At 46.1% G+C, this 20119-nt stretch overlaps 1 protein-coding gene across 6 annotated transcripts in view; it reads left to right on the top strand.

The window, feature by feature from the left end:
* The window catches only part of C2H16orf78 (chromosome 2 C16orf78 homolog), a 203158-nt gene that overhangs the window by 173990 nt on the left and 9049 nt on the right, over window positions 1–20119 (top strand). For 3 of the 6 annotated variants that reach the window (XM_077292756.1, XM_077292755.1, XM_077292754.1), the window contains 3 exons: window positions 917–1066; window positions 2689–2809; window positions 17193–17562. In XM_077292756.1, the coding sequence (XP_077148871.1) occupies window positions 917–1066; window positions 2689–2809; window positions 17193–17562 (641 nt within the window). The remainder of the gene's footprint in view (window positions 1–916; window positions 1067–2688; window positions 2810–17192; window positions 17563–20119) is intronic. The other 3 variants (XM_077292759.1, XM_077292758.1, XM_077292757.1) reach the window with 1 other exon arrangement.

Below are 20119 nucleotides of genomic sequence, written 5' to 3'. Positions count from 1 at the left end.
CCGAAAAGTACTTTTTCACAAAATATGTGGCATCAGCATACTGCGGAGAAATTGCATAGCAAATTTTGGGGTCCATTTTCTTCTGTTATTTTGTGAAAATAAAATATTTGGGACTAAAAGAATTTTTTTGTGGGAAAAATCAGATTTTTTTTTCATTTTCACGGCTGTACGTTATAAACTTCTAGGAAACACTTGGGGGTTCAAAGTGCTCACTTGAAGGGAGTTTTGCATTCAAAAAGTCAGATGACGCTCTTTCCCTTCCGAGCTCTGCCATGTGCCCAAACAGTGGCTTGAAAAAATGGTCAACTTTTAACCCTTCATAACAAAAAAAAGTTATGGTTTAAAAATTGTGCTGCTATAAAGTAAACAACATATGGGAAATGTTATTTATTAACTATTTAGCGTGACAGCACTCTACGATTTAAGGCCATAAAAATAAAAAATAAAAAATTTGCAAAATTGTCAACATTTTCGCCACATTTCCATTTTTTTTCACTAACAAATGCAAGTCATATCGAAGAAATTTTACCACTATCGTGAAGTATGGTGTCGTAAAAAAACAGTCTCAGAATCAACGGGATCCCTTGAAGTGTTTCAGAGTTATTGTCTCATAAAATGACACTGGTCATAATTGTAAAATTTGGTCTGGTCATGAAGGTGAAACCAGGCTTGTGGGCTGAAGGGGTTAAACTACAGAATCCTTAGGTATCCTTTAACACATTCTGGAGCCCATAAAAGACAGTGCAATACAGTGGCTACAGGAGGCAAATGGGGCAAATTTTTTAATGAATCAGAATTGCAAAACTTATTTTTAGTTACAGTTGCATACATTTATGTAAGAAAAAAAACAACCCCTTTAGGAAACCCCTTTACCATGTGAAAACACCTAACTCTAATTAGGGGCTTTGTTTTCCAGGTTAAGAAACTGAGTCACTGTCTAGAATTCATGAAGTCATACAATGATAATCTACTGAAGCGTGAAGAAAGGAAGATAAAAAAAAACCTTACAAAACTTGTAGATTCATCAAATGTTTCAAACGTCGGACTTTACAAAAACATTTATAAGGTATCATAATCAAGTCATATAAAAGTGTCAAGCATCAGGGATATCAGTGGACTTCCCTCATTTGTAGCAGGCAGGCTATAATGCAGTAGGGCTGTGATACTAAAAGGCTGGTTTACTAATGCAGTAGGGCTATGATACTAAAGGGCTGGTTAACTAATGCAGTAGGGCTGTAATACTAAATGGCTGGTTTACTAATGCAGTTGGGCTGTAATACTAAAGGGCTGGTTAACTAATGCAGTAAGGCTGTGATATCAAAGGGCTGGTTTACTAATGCAGTTGGGCTGTAATACTAAAGGGCTGGTTAACTAATGCAGTAGGGCTGTGATACCAAAGGGCTGGTTTACTAATGCAGTTGGGCTGTGATACCAAAGGGCTGGTTTACTAATGCAGTTGGGCTGTGATACTAAAGGGCTGGTTAACTAATGCAGTAGGGCTGTGATTCTAAAGGGCTGGTTTACTAATGCAGTAGGGCTGTGATTCTAAAGGGCTGGTTTACTAATGCAGTGGGGCTGTGATACCAAAGGGCTGGTTTACTAATGCAGTAGGGCTGTGATACTAAAGGGTTGGTTTACTAATGCAGTAAGGCTGTGATACTAAAGGGCTGGTTTGCTAATATGGTAGGGCTGGGATACTAAAGGGCTGGTTTACTAATGCAGTAGGGCTGTAATACTAAAGGGCTGGTTCGCTAATGCAGTAGGGCTGTGATGCTAAAGGGCTGGTTCACTAATGCAGTTGGGCTGTAATACTAAAGGGCTGGTTCACTAATGCTGTAGGGCTGTGATGATAAAGGGCTGGTTCACTAATGCAGTAGGGCTGTGATGCTAAAGGGCTGGTTCACTAATGCAGTAGGGCTGTGATTCTAAAGGGCTGGTTCACTAATGCTGATTCACTAATGCAGTAGGGCTGTGATGCTAAAGGGCTGGTTCACTAATGCAGTTTGGCTGTAATACTAAAGGGCTGGTTCACTAATGCAGTAGGACTGTGATGCTAAAGGGCTGGTTCACTAATGCAGTAGGGCTGTGATGCTAAAGGGCTGGCTTGCTAATGCAGTAAGGCTGTGATGCTAAAGAGCTGGCTTATTAATGCAGTAAGGCTGCAGTATCAAGCACAGTCACACTCACGTAGCCATTACTGTTCCTTGGATAAACATTGTTGGGGCTCTGGTGAGCACTGTGCTCTTTCTATCTATAACTGTGGTACCTTCCATCTGCTCATTGTGGGGGTCCGGAAATTGATTGCTGATATGGATAGGTTACCTCTACAAAATCCTGGAAATTAAGCTAAGCCTTGAGCTTGAAACATATACAATCGTGTGACTTCTAAAGAATTTCTATGAGATCAATAGTCTGTAGTATTATTATGTACGTTTTAGGCTTTGTTCATACTAGCTCTGTATACTTCTTTGTTATTTCAGTGAGTTATACACAGCAAAAAATAGCATAGAATGCACTAATATTCTTTTTTCTTGCATAAACAATGGAACCTCATTGGAAATCTAACATACTGTACACCATCATATGTCAATTGAAGTCTTTAATGCAGCACCTGACTCTTGTTTTCTGTTTCCACTTCCATCACTGATGTTTTTGTTTTCTGCCCTTTCTTTTTAAATGTACATTAAGAAACCAAGCAGCGTTGCTCTCTTTGAAAATCAGCAAGAAGATGGAAAATCTACTACCTTGTCTTCTGATCATCTGCTCAAAATATTCAGTGACCTTTATCAACCAGTTCGGAACAAAACAGGTGAGACATAAGCAACGCGGTTGAGATATAAGCTGCACTGGTGAGATACAAGCTGTACTGGTGAGATATAAGCAACGGGGGTGCGATACAAGCGGCACTGGTGAGATACAAGCGGTACTGGTGAGATACAAGCGGTACTGGTGAGATACAAGCGGTACTGGTGAGATACAAGCGGTATTGGTGAGATACAAGCGGTACTGGTGAGATACAAGCGGTATTGTGAGATACAAGTGGCACTGGTGGGATACAAGCGGTACCGGCGAGATACAAGTGGTACTGGTGAGACATAAGCAACGGGGATGCAATACAAGCGGCACTGGTGAGATACAAGCGGTACTGGTGAGATACAAGCGGCACTGGTGAGATACAAGCGGTACTGGTGAGACATCAGCAACGGGGGTGCGATACAAGCGGCAATGGTGAGATACAAGCGGTACTGGTGAGATACAAGCGGTACTAGTGAGATACAAGCGGTACTGGTGAGATACAAGTGGTACTGGTGAGACATAAGCAACGGGGGTGCGATACAATCAGCACTGGTGAGATACAAGCGGTACTGGTGAGCTACAAGCGGTACTGGTGAGATACAAGCGGTACTGGTGAGATACAAGCGGCACTGGTGAGATACAAGCGGTACTGGTGAGATATAAGCAAAGGGGGTGCGATACAAGTGGCACTGGTGAGATACAAGCGGTACTGGTGAGATACAAGCGATACTGGTGAGATACAAGCGGTACTGGTGAGATATAAGTGGCACTGGTGAGATACAAGCGGCACTGGTGAGATACAAGCGGTACTGGTGAGATACAAGCGGCACTGGTGAGATACAAGTGGCACTGGTGAGATACAAGCGGTACTGGTGAGACATCAGCAACGGGGGTGCGATACAAGTGGCACTGGTGAGATACAAGCGGTGCTGGTGAGATACAAGCGGTTCTGGTGAGATACAAGCGTCACTGGTGAGATACAAGCGGTACTGGTGAGACATCAGCAACGGGGGTGCGATACAAGCGGTACTGGTGAGGTACAAGTGGTACTGGTGAGATACAAGCAGTACTGGTGAGATATAAGCAAAGGGGGTGCGATACAAGCAGCACTGGTGAGATACAAGCGGTACTGGTGAGATACAAGCGGCACTGGTGAGATACAAGCGGTACTGGTGAGACATCAGCAACAGGGGTGCGATACAAGTGGTACTGGTGAGATACAAGTGGTACTGGTGAGATACAAGCGGTACTGGTGAGATGTAAGCAAAGGGGGTGCGATACAAGCGGCACTGATGAGATACACGCGGTACTGGTGAGATACAAGTGATACTGGTGAGATACAAGCGGTACTGGTGAGATATAAGCGGCACTGGTGAGATACAAGCGGCACTGATGACATAAGCGGCACTAGGTGAGACATAAGGGACGCAGGTGAGATATAAGCAGAACTGGTGAGATACAAGCGGTACTGGTGAGACATCAGCAACGGGGGTGCGATACAAGCGGTACTGGTGAGATACAAGTGGTACTGGTGAGATGTAAGCAAAGGGGGTGCGATACAAGCGACACTGATGAGATACAAGCGGTACTGGTGAGATACAAGTGATACTGGTGAGATACAAGCGGTACTGGTGAGATATAAGCGGCACTGGTGAGCTACAAGCGGCACTGGTGAGATAAAGGACGCGAGTGAGACATAAGCAGAGCTGGTGAGATATAAGCGGCACAGGTGAGATACAAGCGGCACTGATGACATAAGCGGCACTAGGTGAGACATAAGGGACGCAGGTGAGATATAAGCAGAACTGGTGAGATATAAGCAGAACTGGGGAGATATAAGGGACGTAGGTGAGATATAAGCAGAACTGGTGAGATATAAGCAGAACTGGTGAGATATAAGCAGAACTGGTGAGATATAAGCGGCACAGGAGAGATATAAGCAGCACAGGAGAGATATAAGCGGCACAGGTGAACTATAAGCGGCACTAGGTGAGACATAAGCGGCACAGGTGAGATATAAGCGGCACAGGAGAGATATAAGCGGCACAGGTGTACTATAAGTGGCACTAGGTGAGATATAAGCGGCACAGGTGAGATATAAGCGGCACAGGTGAGATATAAGCGGCACAGGAGAGATATAAGCGGCACAGGTGAACTATAAGCGGCACAGGTGAGGTATAAGCGGCACAGGTGAACTATAAGCGGCACAGGAGAGATATAAGCGGCACAGGAGAGATATAAGTGGCACAGGTGAACTATAAGCAGCACTAGCTGAGACGTAAGCGCACAGGTGAGATATAAGCAGCATTAGGTGAGATATAAGCGGCACAGGTGAACTATAAGCGGCACTAGGTGAGACATATGCAGCACAGGTGAACTATAAGTGGCACTAGGTGAGACATAAGCGGCACAGGTGAGATATAAGCAGCATTAGGTGAGATATAAGCAGCACTGGTGAGATATAAGGGATGTGGGTGAAACATAAGTGGGCAGCACTGGTGAGATATAAGCATTAGTGATGAGCGAGTATACTCGTTGTTCAGGTTTTCCCGAGCACGCTCGGGTGGTCTCTGAGTATTTGTTAGTGCTTGGAGATTTAGTTTTCGTTTCCTCAGCTGCATGATTTACGTCTGCTGGACAGCCTGAATACATGTGAGGAATGCCTGTTTGTTAGGGAACTCCCACATGTATTCAGGCTGTCCAGCCGCCGTAAATCATGCAGCTGAGGAGATGAAAACAAAACCTCCAAGCACAAATACTCAGAGACCACTGGTGAGATATAAGCAGCACAGGTGAACTGTAGGCAGCATTAGGTGAGATATAAGCGTCACTGGTGAGAAACAAGGGGCTTTTTATATTTATTATTTTTTAAAACTTTAACTTTTTTTTACTTTTTACAATATTTGCTAAGTACACATACGGTGAGGTGTACTTATTCAAGAGGTATGGTGGAGTAGACAAAGTTGTAAATATTATTTGTGTGCCTTGAATGTGTTCATGTGTAGAACACTTGTAATGTGTTTGTATCACCTTTCCATACATATTATTCAGTTGGTGGTGGTTGCGCTTGGCCTGGATAGGCATTGGATAAGGAATAACTTTCTGATCCCTGCAAGTCCAACTACTGGGACTCCCGTCCATCCCAGTAACTGAGCTCTGTAGAATGGAGCGGAGATGCACATGCTCAACCTTCACTCCATTATCTATGGTACTGCTGGAGAAAGCTAGGTACAGCGCTTGGCTACTTCCAGAAGTCCCACAATGAATGGAGCAGCTTTTGCTTCATTCAAGACAGGACTCAGCAGAGCCCAGTTCCTGAGATCCAAAACCCAATTTACGGGATTGCTATGGGTTGACTGGATACGGGATAAGTGGGAGTACCCCTTGGCATTATGTAACTGCCAAGAGCATTGATCATCTGAGTAGGTGCTAAGCTTCCAAGATAGTAAAAGTTGAGCTCTACAGTTACACCCTGTGTCTCCTTCACTTACTGCATCTTACTAGTGATGAGCGAATATACTCGTTACTCGAGATTTCTCGAACACGCTTGGGGGACCTCCCAGTATTTTTTAGTGCTCGGAGATTTAGTTTTTCTTGCCGCAGCTGAATGATTTACATCTGTTAGCCAGCATAAGTACATGTGGGGATTCCCTAGCAACCAGGCAACCCCCACATGTACTTATGCTGGCTATCAGATGTAAAACATTCAGCTGCGGCACTAAAAACTACATCTCCGAGCACTAAAAAATACTCGGAGGACACCCGAGCGTGCTCGGGTAATCTCGAGTAACGAGTATATTCGCTCATCACGACATCTTACCTAAAAAGGTCTCACTCCACCAAACTCTGGGGGCACCTTCACTATGGATTCCCTGACTCGGCCATCTTGTAACTGTACCACAACGACCTAATTCTACTTCCTATACCCCCATAACTGGAATATTAGCGGACTGCCCGCCCTAGTAGCAAGTAAAGTAAGGTTCCATTATGACAAACCTGAGGATTACATACATTTATATAGATATAAAATATTTGGGAAGTTCTTGAGTAAGACACTTAGGGAAGTTGCCGATGTATAGGTTTACAATACTAGACAGGCAAAAAAAAAGTATTTTAAGGGAGTTCTCCTAATTTATACCCCTGACAGAAGTCAGAATACTCCCAACTGTAGTGACATGTGATTCTAAAATAAAATCTTCCAGACAATGAAAAGTTAAGTTCTCTGTAAAATCATGTACATTTTTATTTCAATCAACAGCATAGCACAAGGACATAAGATAGGATAAAACAGTTCAGAAATGAAGGTTAACAGAACAAATGTAAATCACTAAAATAAATTGGAGCTTTACACCACACACAATTACTGACATCCTGAAAAAAATGATAATTGAGGTTTAAAGATAACAATGAGCTTATAAAGAAACACTTACGAAATTAATTTTAGTATTATATTTTGTAATTATATAATAGTATTAGAAAATAATATGAAATACATTGGTTTTATTTTAACAGCACAGAAATAATTGCAGTTCATAAGTAACCATAGACTGCAAAGCAAATAATTTTTCGTGGTCAAATTCTGCAGGTTATTAGTATTGCCCATGACAAGAACTTTCATTCTGAAACTTGGGGATAAATGGTACTTCAGGCTCCTCTTCAGTGGGGTTGCTAGAGCTGTTGATAAAATACCCAAAACCCAAAATAGAGCTAGAACATGACCAGATATGGGACTTAGCTGTCATCTAAATGTGGGTGTAGCTATAGGAGGGGCATATGTGATGTCAGTGAGTACTGGCAAGTGAAGACTGGCAACTCTTAATACGTTCTCCACAGACAGGCTTTGCACTAGTCACTCCTTCTAGCAGCTCCCAGGTGGTGCCCTCACGTTCACTCTTTAACCCCTGTACAGGGATCTGGACATAGACAAGGACCCCTGGGTCGGGTCCACGGAGTGGCTGCTGGTTAATGGAGAGAGCTGGCAAAAGGGAGTCAGAAAGCTGCATCACAACCAGGAGGTCAGGAACAGGAACAGAAGTGTCAGGCAGAAGGATGGTCTAAACACAGGAATCAAACGGGTTGAATAGCATTGGCATAACAGTAATGAACCAGAACAAGTAAAAACTATAACTGGTACCTCTCAGCAATAAGCTGGGAGTTTTAGTAGGGTGTGGTGCTGATTCATTGACCACATGAGGAAGCTGATTACTCCCAATGCAAAGTGCAATCCACAGTAAATACAATATGTTTCAGATCAGACCATTGACCTCCATCATATGCACAGATTGCTGCAAGAAAACCAGTGTCCTGTATGTAGATCCACACCCTATCAATAGCGGATCCCCGTGCATTTGAGGAAGGTCAATGGTCTGCCCGAAATGTAGTGCATTTACTGTGGATTGCATCTGTAAATAAAGCATCTCGATTTTCATTCCTAGATGAGTTCTTCATAACATTGTGGTTGTGCACTACTTGTGCACAATCTACACAGGAGTGCTGTCCACTGTACAGAGCTTCTGGTCATGACAGCTTATCCATCACCAGTGCACAGAGGTGTATCTTCTAGGTTTTATGTCAGTTGGGGCAATGATTCAGTTTGCTCCCCGCTCAATCCGTTTGAGTAGTTGTCACGTGACCACTTGTATGCTGACAAGCTGCTTTTTCTATTTCTCTCAATGTTCGGGAACAGTTGTCACGTGACTGTAAGTATGTAAATCACATATAAGTGATCATGTGATGACTGCTGGAACCAGGAAGCAGAGCTGAGTCATGACTGGTTTTCTGAAGGTTTCAGGTGGTTTTAGAATTGCCCGTGAAATCTGCCAATGTCTTAAGGCAGTGTTTCTCAACTCCAGTCCTCAAGACCCCACAACAGGTCATGTTTTCAGGATTTCCTTAGTATTGCATAGGCGATGGAATTAACGCTTGAGCAGGTGATGAAATTATCACCTGTGCAATACTAAGGAAATCCTGAAAATGTGACCTGTTGTGGGGTCTTGAGGACTGGAGTTGAGAAACACTGTCTTAAGGGGTTACGGTGATCTCACAATCTGGGGGTCCTCCAGACATTCCCAGAGAGTTGACTATCATAATTAAAAATGACACTTGATAGGCGGGAGTCTCATTGGGACCCAGGAGCTTCAAGTGACGCCTCTGCATGCAAGATATAATTCCTAATTCTGCTTTTTTCAGTTTTCTTAAAAAAATCTATTTCTACCTGAAAACCACCAACATGTAGGTGAGAGATTACTGATAAGAACATGTTATGTAGTTTTACTGAAAAGATAGCTTGGAAAAATACTGTGTACAGAATGGTCCTAATCTTAACATATGAATATCTAATCAGCTCATATCAACATGAATGTTCAAATAGGTTAATTGACATGTGATGTTTATTATATTATTATTTGTGTTGAGTATTTGTACATTAATATGCCGAGCTCCGGGGGTAACTAAGATGAGTAAATTAATTATTAAAGACACATAATGAGAATAAAATCTGTCAAAGGCAGCTTGGGATGGATCCCATGTGTCAAAAGAATATTAGTCTTTATATCTCGGAGAATAAGTATAAAAACATCAACAAAATTAAATAAAAGTTATTAAAAGTAATTAATACAGTTAAATTTGCTATCCATATTATGAATGTATATAAATATTGGTACTCGACTTTTAGCTCGTTAGCACTTGATGTTTAGCATGCATATGCAGCGCCCCAGAGTCCTGGTCGTTGCATTACTGTGGCTCCGCCACTAAGGGGAGCTATGGTACGTCTGATGGCACTGAAGGAGTTCATCTGATCAGGTATCACAGACACCAATACATTTCACCGCCGGGCCTCCAGGGGGAGCTAAGGGTTCTATTCATTAGGCCACTCCTCACACACTGGTAAAACTGGGGGTCAGGTAGGAAGTGAGTTCAGAAAGCTGACTGGGTTGGAGCCAGGCAACACCTTGTGGCAGAGGGTGTTGTGGGAGAAGATTCAGTAGGGTCTCTGTCAGGGGTGGGATCCTGACAGAGGCTTGGCAACTTGAGCGAACGTAACGGGACCGTGCCTGCTCAGTATAGCGGCGGTGCCCAAGAAGGGATTGGAAGCGAGATAGATTGTGCTGAGTGAGAAACGAGATCAAAGCAACAAGGAGAATACCAGTAGGGGTCGTGCTGTAAGACCGAGGCAACATCCTACTGAGGCGCACAACCGGCGGCCAGAACGCCGAGGGAGTATTACAATATTCAGCTTCAAGCAATACTCTAAACAGCGGCAGGACAGTCAGTCTAAGGTGGGCTGTCTCACCTAAATCACCTATGCAGTCTTGGGGGGCATCTTGTGGAGGGGGGCGACTCTAGGGTCCCGGAAGAGCTCCGAGCCTACCCGTCATACGGGTGCCGTTCCAACCGTAACATCAGGGAGGGACGGAGGATTAGCAGAACATCACCTAATCGAGTTGTGAGGGAACTTAAGAAACGGACACAACAGTTGTGGGGACTTTCCGTAAGCACAGCAGGGAAGGACCGCAACACCTAGCGCTAGGGGGAAGGCACAGATTTCCACCTGTAAGGAGAACTCTGGAGGTGCCATTGGACCGGTCGGACTTGCGCAGCCTGGTTATCTGGATTCCGGACTGAGGACCCAGAGATCTTCAGTAAAGAGGTAAAGAGACTGCAAACTGGTGTCCTCGTTATTTACTGCACTGCACTACTACAGCCTCACCACCACCACCATCCACTTACATCTATTATTCACTGTGCGCCCCTCGGCAGGGTCACGGACCGGGGCCTAGCCACCGTGACAACCCCGGAGCAGAGACTCAGAGGCCCGGTACCGGGTACCCCTCGGCCCTGCGGCAGTGGGGGCGCTACATCCTGGCGTCACGAATAGGATCTACTTAAGCCTGAGGAATCAGGTCATGTGTGCCTTGGAACTGTGATTTATTGTGCTTGGACTGTACTCTGTTGCAAAGACTGTGCTGCGCCATTCCCCGCCAAAACCGCCGCCATTACAGTACTATGTGGTGCGCAGGAAGGATGGGGCGTGTCATCATGGGCGTAGCCTGGAAGAGTGGTGCGAAGATGGAACCCGCCCCTCACAGATACTACTATGTCCGGAAGATATGCCCATCAACGAGAAAGGCCCGCCTCCTAGTGTGGGATGGTGGAGGAGAGAGAGGCCGCCCTCCGGACGGGGAGGAGCAAGAACCGCTGGATGCCACGAGGCAGAATCCGATTGGCAGCATGGAGCGCGGAAGTCACCCAGGAGAGGGGGGAGAAGACCCGTACCAGGCCCTGCCAATGGGAGCCGAGGGAGCTCTTACCAGGCTGCGCAGACCAGGAAATCCTCGGGGCGGAGGTAGAGGAGCTATGCCGGCAGTTCCGGAGTCTGTGCCAGTGAGCGACCATCACCGGCGAGGGGCCGCACCAGCACCAGGCACCGACCCCGCAGCCGACGGCAGAGGAGACCGGCACCGGAGATGCTCCGGAGGCAGGTAACGGCGCCGATCCTGCCGCGGCGATCGAAGAGCCCTTGCTGGTGGATGTGGACTCACCCCCACCACGACCACCCGGGCGGGTGTGTAGCCGCATTGAATGCGAGAGGCCCTGGGAAACTCTGCAGACGGCCGACAGCCCCCTGCGACCCACCAAGCAGCCCGTGAAGCTCCAGGGAGAATGGGTGACCTTCAAGTGGACCCGCGCGGCCGCCACAAACCTGATTGGGTTCCCTGGGGACGCCCAGGAGGAGGGGGAGAGTATCGAGGTCATCCGCCAGAGGGAATACCGTCAGCAGCTGCGCCAGCAGGAAGAGGAGTGGGCTCGCAAGAAGGAGCTCCGGCGTCAGGCAGAGCGGGAGAAGGACCTTCAAGCTAAAGCCCAGATCAGGCAGGCTGCCGAGGAGAACTGGGGCCCGCAGCGCTATGGCGTGATCAGCACCTTCCGGCTGCAGGGAGGTTGGGGCTTCATTAAGGAGCCCGGTCTTGCCTTGGAAGTGTTTGTAAACCGGCAGGATGTGGAGGCGCACCTCATTGAGGGACACCCGGGCCGGGATCTCTACCCGGGAGACCGAGTTCGGTATACCCACCACTGGGGAGACAAAGGGTGGTATGCCTTGCACGTGCATAAATACAAGCCGGAAGTAACAGCACCACCCTCCGATGATTCACCAAGACCAGCGGTCATTGCTCCAATCTCCCTGTGTGCCAAATGTCTGCGGACCATCACTCCGAAGAGAACCGTGAGTACCCAGACCCCTATCCAGGGTGCAGACACCCTTTATGTGGTGGCGGGAGGAGAGCAGTATTCACGGAGGCCACCTCCAGACTTGGAAGGGTAAACCTCGATACCACGAGAATGTAAATAGTTAACTGTTTCTCTGCTGTTTTGCTGCTAAACCCGTCCTGGGTTAACTCTTAAAGGGGATCCCTTTGTTGACCCGGGATCCCTATTGTTTTGTTTGCTTTTTTTTTTTCTAAGTTTTGCACAAGTTTCCAGAACTACCGCAATCATGAACAGTGCATGATACAAACTTTTTGTAAATAGTTTGCACCTTATTAAAGGTGCTCCCTACTGGTTTTACTTAAAGAAGGACTCTTTGTGAAGTTACCGCACTGGAGCCTTTGCTGAGTATGGACTGGTAGCTTGAGAAGATATGCTACCTCAAAGAGACTTGGTCCCCTCTTAAAGGGGATGTTCACTTGTTGCACTTAAAGGATAGTATTGCTTTAAGACTGAAAGATAGCAATAATGTCTTGACAGAAAGAAAGTGATGATAATGTTTACATGTAAAAGTTATGTGTATTTAAACAAGTTAATTTTGGAAAATGTTTGATAATGTTGATAGAAAGATGAGGACAGAGAGTGAACCCGTACGGGGTTAGTTAGCGAGTCCTCTTAGGGGCCTTGAAGAAATGGCTCATTGATCCTAAACTGAAAGTAATGTTATGTTCTATACTATGTATAGTAGTTGAAAAGACAGAAGGCTCGGGCTGAAAGGAGCGGTCCTGTAAGAAAGGAGAGGCAGTAGGTCTGGCGCCGTTAGGACAGGCGGTCCTGCAGATTTAAAGAAGGAGAATGTAAAAGTTAAATTGCCTTATAATGTGATTATAAGAAGGTCTTTAGCGGATTCAGAGTGTACGTCCTTAAAGGCAATGTTAAATTATCGTTCAAGGATTTGTACTAAGTAGAATACCCGGTTGGGTAAGAAAAGTTATTTATAGCATGTTGCTATGATATTTAACCATGTTTGTAACGTTCAAGTGTCCTCACCTCCCATAAAGGGAAGCTCTGTTCAAGTATACTTATTGTTATTGCACTCAACAAAATTGTATGTCTTTTTGCTAACTTGTATTGTTGTTTTCTTCCCAGTCCCGGAGTACTGGATTTAACCAGGGGGGAGTGCAGCGCCCCAGAGTCCTGGTCGTTGCAGTACTGTGGCTCCGCCACTAAGGGGAGCTATGGTACGTCTGATGGCACTGAAGGAGTTCATCTGATCAGGTATCACAGACACCAATACATTTCACCGCCGGGCCTCCAGGGGGAGCTAAGGGTTCTATTCATTAGGCCACTCCTCACACACTGGTAAAACTGGGGGTCAGGTAGGAAGTGAGTTCAGAAAGCTGACTGGGTTGGAGCCAGGCAACACCTTGTGGCAGAGGGTGTTGTGGGAGAAGATTCAGTAGGGTCTCTGTCAGGGGTGGGATTCTGACAGAGGCTTGGCAACTTGAGCGAACGTAACGGGACCGTGCCTGCTCAGTATAGCGGCGGTGCCCAAGAAGGGATTGGAAGCGAGATAGATTGTGCTGAGTGAGAAACGAGATCAAAACAACAAGGAGAATACCAGTAGGGGTCGTGCTGTAAGACCGAGGCAACATCCTACTGAGGCGCACAACCGGCGGCCGGAATGCCGAGGGAGTATTACAATATTCAGCTTCAAGCAATACTCTAAACAGCGGCAGGACAGTCAGTCTAAGGCGGGCTGTCTCACCTAAATCACCTATGCAGTCTTGGGGGGCAACTTGTGGAGAGGGGCGACTCTAGGGTCCCGGAAGAGCTCCGAGCCTACCCGTCATACGGGTGCCGTTCCAACCGTAACATCAGGGAGGGACAGAGGATTAGCAGAACATCACCTAATCGAGTTGTGAGGGAACTTAAGAAACGGACACAACAGTTGTGGGGACTTTCCGTAAGCACAGCAGGGAAGGACCGCAACACCTAGCGCTAGGGGGAAGGCACAGATTTCCACCTGTAAGGAGAACTCTGGAGGTGCCATTGGACCGGTCGGACTTGCGCAGCCTGGTTATCTGGATTCCGGACTGAGGACCCAGAGATCTTCAGTAAAGAGGTAAAGAGACTGCAAACTGGTGTCCTCGTTATTTACTGCACTGCACTACTACAGCCTCACCACCACCACCATCCACTTGCATCTATTATTCACTGTGCGCCCCTCGGCAGGGTCATGGACCGGGGCCTAGCCACCGTGACAACCCCGGAGCAGAGACTCAGAGGCCCGGTACCGGGTACCCCTCGGCCCTGCGGCAGTGGGGGCGCTACACATACATGCTAAATTAACCCCTTTCTTCCATAGCACATAGTAGTATTAGTTACCTATTTTGGGTATGGGAGTATGTAGCAGGCTCAGGAGATAAGACCACTCCACAAATAGTGGGTGCTAGCTGTGTTATCCAGCCAGCACCCAGCTAGGTCCTGTCGCTGCTGTTTAATTCCTTAGAGGGGTTGTCCAGGTTTGGGGCTCAAGGCTGCAGTCACTCTATGTGACGACAGATTTGTGAATGCTTACAGAATGCAGTGTATAGATGGCACGGGAGTGGGCAAGCATGTGACCGCAAACATGCAATTCAAGTGAATTGAACACGGCCGGTCATGTCTAGTCAGTATGTGACCAGAATCATGCAAATCGCATGCTTGTAGTCAAGTGTCCATCCCCTCCTGGCATCGGCACCAGCGGATCCTAACAGTGTGTTCTGTGCACACTGTAAGGATTTACAAGTCATAGAGTGATTTCAGACTTCAGCCTCACATCTGAACAACTCCATTCCACTGTAAATATCTTACAGTGGCATCTAAGATGTTAAATCCTGCCCAGGTATCTGCTTAGGTCCTCATGGCTACTGATGGCTTCTGTTACGTCAATATTGGTTCTCATGTCAAACCCAGCTATAGCCTTGGCTAGACAGGAGAACATAATTTTTCTTATTTAAAAAAATAGCATAAGTCCAAGACTTATAATAAAAAAAATATTATTCTGTTAGTCAATTTAAAGGGAGCATGTCAATGATAGTTTCAGAGAAAGAAATACCTGGCTGCAGTTTCGGCAGCATGAATCAGATGACAGTTTCCCTTTAAAAGAACATTATATTAAGACAATAAAAACTTACACTATATAAATCAGAAACACAATATTAGGAAAAATCTAGAGGATGAGAGGGAATATAGGCCACCTGCGTAGCGAGGGTTCAGTACAAGTAGACAGTATACAGATAACTTCACGTAAGTAAAACAGGTCACAGGACAGTAATGAACCTCTCATCAGCTTTGCCACATGGCAAGACTCGGGAGGAACTGATCGTTTTTTGACTCTTGGAGAACAAATTATGATAGAATAATTGTTCTATAATATACAGAGCCCCTAAGTGCTAGAAGAGCAGAATCGCCCACATTTGACCTCATTTTGAAAATTATACCCCTTTGGGAATTTATCTATAGGTGTAGTGACGATTTTGACTCCATGGGTATTTTCCAGAAACAAGCAACTATGGATGTTACTAAATGAAAACTGCAAATCTGTCATTGTCGTGACTAGTATGTTGCAGTGACCAGTATGTTGTGGTCACCAGTACATTATAGTGACCAGTACATTGTGATCAGCCTGTGCATCTGTAAACGTGGAATCGGTAAACTAAGTGGCCTCTCATTGCTACAGAAATGCCAAACAAGGATCTGCAGTGTGGTTTAGGTACACTATGGTGCTCAGAAGCGAAAGGGGCATTTGGATTTGGGAGTGCAGAATTTGCTGAATTTGTTTTGGGGGGCGATGAGCCATATCGCTTTTCCAAGCCTTTGTACTATCAGTAACGTGGAAGCCCCCTATATTTCCAATAACAGATGACAGACCTGAGTGAGGGCTTGCTTTTTTTGTGGATTGAGTTGAAACTTTTATTGGGAACATTTTACATAACATTTTGTATCACATTTATCCTGTGCTCTACGCTGAGCACTTACATTGGGGGTTCTGTCTAAATATCAGAAAGATGTGATTCAGATGAAATCCTGAGGGATCCATTCACTATAATGAGGCAGCAGAGTTGCTCTGGACTCTGTCTGGCCTCTGTTCAGCGGTGTTCTTCTTTTCATTGGTGCACAAAACTGTGGCTGATGGCACTCTTATGCACACCTAAAAAGATGGACACCGCCAGATTGCAGGCTAGATGGAGTTCACAGTGCCTCCATCTGTCTCATTATAAGGAGTCTTCCACCGGGGTTTCCGTCTGAATCACGTATTTCAGAGATTTACACGGAAACCCCTATGTAAGCGCTCAGCGTAGAGTGCAGGATAAATGTGAGCAGAGCTTTACTATGAGGCAGAATCAACAACTCAACAGCATGTGAAGAATTATGATATTTATTTTTATGCCATTCCTCGTGTGGTGTGTATGAATAGATAACTTTATTCTTCGGGTTGATGCAATTACAGCGATAATAGATTTAAATCACACTAAAAGACGCTTTTTTTTAGCCAAACTAGTTTTTACATGTCCATATTTTGATAGCTATAATTTTTTCCATATTTTGACGAACAGACTCATGCGAGGGCTTATTTTTTGTGAGAGGAGTTGATGCTTTTATTGGTTAAACCCCTTCAATCGGCGCTAGCACCGATCGTGGGTGTTGCCCCAGGGTGTTGGTTCTCATATAACGCTAACAACCACTTTTGATCATGCCGGCGCTCTGAACAGGGACACACGATCATCACTCCATACATGTATGGTAGTTTGCAGAAAGGCATCTCCCGCAGTGTTGTACATGTACAGTGGATGTCATGAAGGGGTTAAAGAAGTTTTCCAGAAAATAAAATAAATGCCTTTAAATTAGTAGCAATTTGTGTATCCAAAATCTTAAATTAATGTTGTGCTCCTTTACTCTAACACCCGAAGTACAGTAGTTCTTCCATCTCAACTGTCCAGACGTCAGTGCACTTTGTGAGTGAAGGAATCTGCCTATCTGCTCTTCTCTCACCTTAAGCCAAACCGTTTTGGTCCAGCCTTCTCAGCAAGAACAACAATATCAAAGCTTATTCAGTCCCCAGCTCTCAAACAGTTTTTATTAAAAAAAATATTATTTTCTATCTAAAAAAAAAAAATGTTTGTGACAGTTTATTATTTCTATCTCAGATAAAATGATCAATAAGGAGTCGGATATGTCCCTCAGCGGATTGGATATCAGTTCAGATATGGACACCTCAAGACCTGCTCATGGGATAACATCGAAAAGTTCCACCTTGCTCAAGAGTTCAAACCTGCACACTAGAAGAAGTACCTTGAGATGGCTAGCCCCGGAGCTCAGCCAAATCTCCATCCAAGAACGTGATGTAATGCTTCCACTGCTACGTAAATTATCCGTAGACAAGTTTCAATGTCATTCTTCAGCTACTGATTTGGCTTTAAAGACGAGACTTGAAGAGCTGATTTTCAAAGTCTGGCAAGACAAGTGTAAGAAACACTTAAATTCCTACATTACACCGGATGAGGCACTAAGATGCAGGTAAATGAGGCACAGATTTTGCAACTCATAATCTTACAACTTTGCTCCTTTTTTGGATCTACATTTCCCACCTGTGATTTAAGGAGTTTTCCCACTAAATACATTTATCATCTATCTGCCAGATTGGCGATAGATACATGATTGAAGGAGGTCCAACTGCTGGGATTCCCACAGATCCAGAGTTCCCATAGTCCCTTTTGTGAATGGAGCTATGAATGGGGCACATTATTGGCCACCACTCAATTCACTTCTACGGAATTGCGATCTCTGTCCATTAATATAGAAGTGAATGGAGCAGTGGTCCATGAATATCATTGACACAACGATTTTGGAAGCCCCCTTCCCTGGATCAGCATGGACCAAAGCAATCATTGGATAAGTGATAAATATATTTATTGGAAAAAAACCTTTAAGCCATTCATGACCAATGACATATAAAAACGTCCTCGGTCATGTCCCAGAATATTCTGTGGGCTCCTGCTCTGAGCATGTGTAGAGACCGCAGATAAAGAAGGATGCAGGGACAAAGAGGAGTCAGAAAGCAAATAACGTTTTTTTAACTTTCCTTTAACTTCCAACCCAACAAAGAATAACAACAGTTTTCCACACAGGGAACTTAGGTACACGATCACAATTTCACAGTAAATCCTATCTACTATATAGGCGCCCTGAACTAAACCCGCGAAACACGACAGCGCCTCACTAGTGACCCACTAACAAGAACAAGTCAACCAAGTTCACTTATCAGCGTTGTTTCAACGATGCAGTCCTGATGGTGAAGCTCCGTCAGCGGCGTAGTCCTGATGGTGAAGCTCCGTCAGCGACGTAGTCCTGATGGCGGGGGAAGGAGGTGTCCTCCGTTGACGGGCCCAGGTGTAGATTCGAGTCCAGAATGTCTTTTGCGGTGCTGCGTTACCTCCCACAGGCGGACGTTGATCCGGGGTAACAGTTTCCACGTCCAGAGAGGGGTCTTTTTGAGAAGAATTAGCAGAATAATCGGTATCAGTCACAGCTAAGAAAAACCCAGGAGGGCTCGGAGTACTCTGTGGCAAGATGCTTCCGGGGAGCACGGTAATATTGTCCCTGAGCTGATCAGCGCTACCCCTCTGCCTGGGGGGTCGCTGACGACGAGTGCGCCTCTTTTTGGGGGCTCTGGTAATTGCCCGCAGTGTCTGTTGCACGTTCTCCCCCTGCTTCCAGCAAGTCTCACTGCGGCCTGCACACACACAACAACTGCGCTGCAGTTTCCTCTCCTCAGAGATTTCCCGCGCTTCTCTGTCCCTGCTTTCGCGCGTTTTGCTTTTTATCCTCTCCTCTCCCTGCGTCACTCTGCCTCCTGTCACATGAGCCTGTCTTCCCAAGCGCCCCTCAAATCCGTCCCCCGGAACCCCGACTCACGGCAACAATGGTTCCACCCGTCTGCACAGCTCACCAGGTCCCTGTCCCCTACATTCCCCCACCTTGTATGCTCGCCAGTCCCCGGGCGAGGCCTTCGCACTGACAGGTCGCCCATCTGACGGGTTGTTCCACACTTGGGTCTGTCTAGTGTGTAAGTCAGGACTGTAGCGAGTTGGGGGTCTACCGGCAGTAGAACGTTCAGAACGTCGTGGCTCGGGTCCTTGTGTAGGGGGTGTTGGGGGAATGTCGTCAGCGGAAGGGTGACTGGTCAGGGGTGGTGTAGTAGTCGAGATAGGGGGAGTATTTTGATGCCGTTCTTCTTCTTCATCATCTTCTTCATCCCACCAATGGTTGTTGGGGGACTCAGTCGTAGGTGGCTCTTCCCTGATTGCGGATTCCGGGGTGTCCGAGTCAACAGAGCGACACAACCGGAGCATGTTGTGATGAAGAATGCGAGTACCTGTACTTCCGGGGGCCTCAGACTGCACTTCATATACAGGTCCATGCGGGTCTATACGGCGAAGCACCCGATAGGGTGTTTTTTCCCAACGATGGTCTAACTTGTTTTGCGGTCTTTGCTCTCGAACGAGTACTCGATCACCTGGCCGGAACTCTGGGGGTTTTGCTGTAGGGGTGCTCCGATGCTCCACTTCCCGAATTCGAGTGTGTACCAGTCGGTGTAAGGTCTGCAGCCGATGCCGATGATCACGCACCCACGAAGCCATCCCTGTTCGGGGGCCTTCTTCCTCCGAAGACAGTTCCAGATCTGTCATGCCTTTTCCTGGGCGCCCAAAGACCACTTCATATGGGGTGCGTCCTGTGACTTGATGAACTCTATTGTTGTAGACCCACACTAGGTCAGACACATACTCCGGCCAGCGAGCCTTCTGATCTTGTTCTAGCGCACGCAGCATTTGAAGCAAAGTCCGGTTAAACCGCTCACAAGCCCCATTTCCCTGGGGGTGATACGGTGTGGTGCGTGACTTATCAATGCCGTAGAGGCGATGCAGCTCTTCCATGACTTTGCCCAAGAAACAGGCGCCTTGATCCGAATGTATTCGCCTCGGACAGCCGTAAACTTGAATAAAGTTCTTACAGATAGCGCTCGCCGCCGACTCAGCTGTCTGATCACGGGTAGGGGTGACTACCGCGAATTTTG

Source organism: Ranitomeya variabilis, chromosome 2, assembly GCF_051348905.1.
Source record: "Ranitomeya variabilis isolate aRanVar5 chromosome 2, aRanVar5.hap1, whole genome shotgun sequence".
Classification (NCBI taxonomy): domain Eukaryota; kingdom Metazoa; phylum Chordata; class Amphibia; order Anura; family Dendrobatidae; genus Ranitomeya; species Ranitomeya variabilis.
This window is presented reverse-complemented; position numbering and strand designations above follow the sequence as displayed.